This window comes from Sinocyclocheilus grahami, unplaced genomic scaffold (genome assembly GCF_001515645.1).
Source record: "Sinocyclocheilus grahami isolate Dianchi unplaced genomic scaffold, SAMN03320097.WGS_v1.1 scaffold476.1, whole genome shotgun sequence".
NCBI lineage: Eukaryota > Metazoa > Chordata > Actinopteri > Cypriniformes > Cyprinidae > Sinocyclocheilus > Sinocyclocheilus grahami.
In genome coordinates, this window is record NW_015505655.1 from 1104255 (window position 1) to 1106704 (window position 2450).

General features: G+C 35.5%; 1 protein-coding gene across 1 annotated transcript; it reads left to right on the plus strand.

Moving 5' to 3' along the window:
• Nucleotides 1-430: 430 nt before the first annotated feature.
• Nucleotides 431-2165, plus strand: nme4 (NME/NM23 nucleoside diphosphate kinase 4; the record flags this gene model as incomplete). Its single annotated transcript, XM_016235916.1, has 4 exons — nt 431-565; nt 644-745; nt 1137-1249; nt 1470-2165. Coding segments are annotated over 4 exons (471 nt in total), but the record flags the coding sequence as incomplete, so codon positions are not given.
• Between the last annotated feature and the right edge of the window lie 285 nt (nt 2166-2450).

A 2450-nucleotide genomic window follows, 5' to 3' on the forward strand; every position in this document is an offset into this window, starting at 1 on the left:
CAGGAAACTTTTTGTGTATATAGTTTCTTCACTTTCTGTGCTAAAGAATAAAGATCTCAGCAGGACGAGATCACATCACTTATTTACTTACATGGGACATTTTCAAATTTGTAAGATATCCAATTAATCGCACTTTCTTTAAACAAGTAAAATAAATAAATAGGAAAGATGTTGGGAATTTTAAATTTCTCAAATTTGCTTATACAAATTATGGTGAAACTGAGAATCTTCATGTAAATAAAATCTAAATGAGATCTTAAATCCTAACATCCCAAAAGAAGTGCATAATTTTAACATCAATAATTTGGTATGTTTCACACTTGGCAGTAGGTCGCACAGTTTCAAATGTATCACCAACCAACCAACAACAAAAAAAAAAAGTTTGTAGGTGCATGCAAACTCACATATATTGATCCGTTTTTGACCTGCTGTAGATTTTTCTGGCATTAAAGAACGGACTTTGGTAGCAGTGAAGCCCGATGGCGTTCAGAGACGGCTGATTGGTGAGGTCATCAAGCGCTTTGAGCAGCGAGGATTCCGATTGGTGGGTCTGAAGATGCTGCAGGTGAGTGATTCACTCAGATATCATTCATGACTGTATGTGACGCGTTTCTACATAATGTGCATGCACTGTATTTTTCAGGCTTCTGACAAGCTTTTAGCTCAGCATTACGTCTCGCTGCAGAGGAAACCCTTTTACTCCAGCCTGCTTTACTACATGACCTCTGGCCCCATAGTTGCCATGGTGAGGGCCAGTCAAACAGCTATGCTTTACGTTACGCCACATTTTATGGACATCATACTACTATAATACTTATAATGTTTCTGCAGAATGCAAATTATCCACAAGAGTGCAAAACCCAGATAACACTGCATTTGACAGAGTAGAATTAAGTATCCCACAATGCAGTGCACTTCCATTTACATTGATAAATAAACATCCAAAAATAATTTCTACTCAAATAGTGGATTAGAAATGCAAAATGTTTTTAAACATGCAATAAAATAAAGAAAAAAAGGTTGCATATTTTTACACGTCACAAAAATACGCGTACTATTGAGTTTTTTTACACGTCACGTACTGTCATGAAGATTGACGAAGTTGAAATTCACATTCCTCATTGGTTTGTTTTCAGGTGTGGGAGGGGCATAATGTAGTGAGGTCATCACGTATGCTGGTGGGAAGCACAGACCCTGCTGAAGCCGCACCGGGAACTATTAGAGGAGATTTCAGTGTTCACATCAGCAGGTATTTACATACACTCATTATTCTGAGTGCAATATTAGTGTACTGCATACTGCACACTATATAGTGCACACTATTATTCCAAACACAGCCACACACACACACAGTTAAACACAATATCAGCCTCTCAGTTTGAAATTGCATATAAATTAAGCAATAAACCTTTGGCATGTATATGAGTCGCATGGATGAAATGACTTTCATCACTGTTAAATTCATTCAGAAATGTCGTCCATGCGTCTGATTCTGTGGAGGGAGCAGAGCGGGAGATTTCACTGTGGTTTCATCGCTCAGAGCTCATCGACTGGGAGGGATGCGATCATAAAAACATTTACCACATATGAGTTTCGGTTTATGATGTCTATATGTGTTCAATTAACTCTGATCACTCTCAGCGGGGTTGATTTCAGCTCAATTTCCTTAATAGCACATAAAATGCTGATTACTGTTTATCCAGTTTTGGACTGCAAATGATATGTTATTATGTTAAAATAATCCAATGTAAATAGATTGAAATGTTATATTTTATATTATAAATATTAAAAAACTTTTGGAGAAAATACATATACAAAAGGTGGCCTTGAATATTTTCAAATAGACTTTTAATTTTAATAAGTCTTAACAGTTCCTAATTGTTTTAAAAAGCAATTTTTGTTCTATTTTAACTGAACCTAAGCATTGATCACATACAGTACATGCACATTGCTGATCAATATAATAAACCTCTGTAACCAATGTGCTTTAATGCCTTTTTTCAATAAAAAAAAAACAAAAAACGTGCATTTTAGCAGATGCTTGTCATCCAAACCCAGTCCCTTCACTCAGGGGAAAATGCATTAAAAGTGCATTAAATAATTATTTATAAACTGTTAATTTAATGTGACAAAGGTACATCAAATAAATACTTGCTGTAACAAAACAAACAAGTACAAGTGTTTGTTGTGTGAATATATTTACTTCATATATCACAGTATGCTTAATATGGTGCACAACTTTTGATGTTTTAGCTTATTTTAAAGGAATATCTTACCCAAAAATGAACATTTGCTGAAAATGTATTCACCCTCAGGCCATCCAAGATGTAGATGAGTTTGTTTCTTCATCAGAACAGATTTGGAGAAATGTAGCATTACATCACTTGCTCACCAATGGATGCACTGCAGTGAATGGGTGCCGTCAGAATGAGAGTCCAAACAGCTGATAA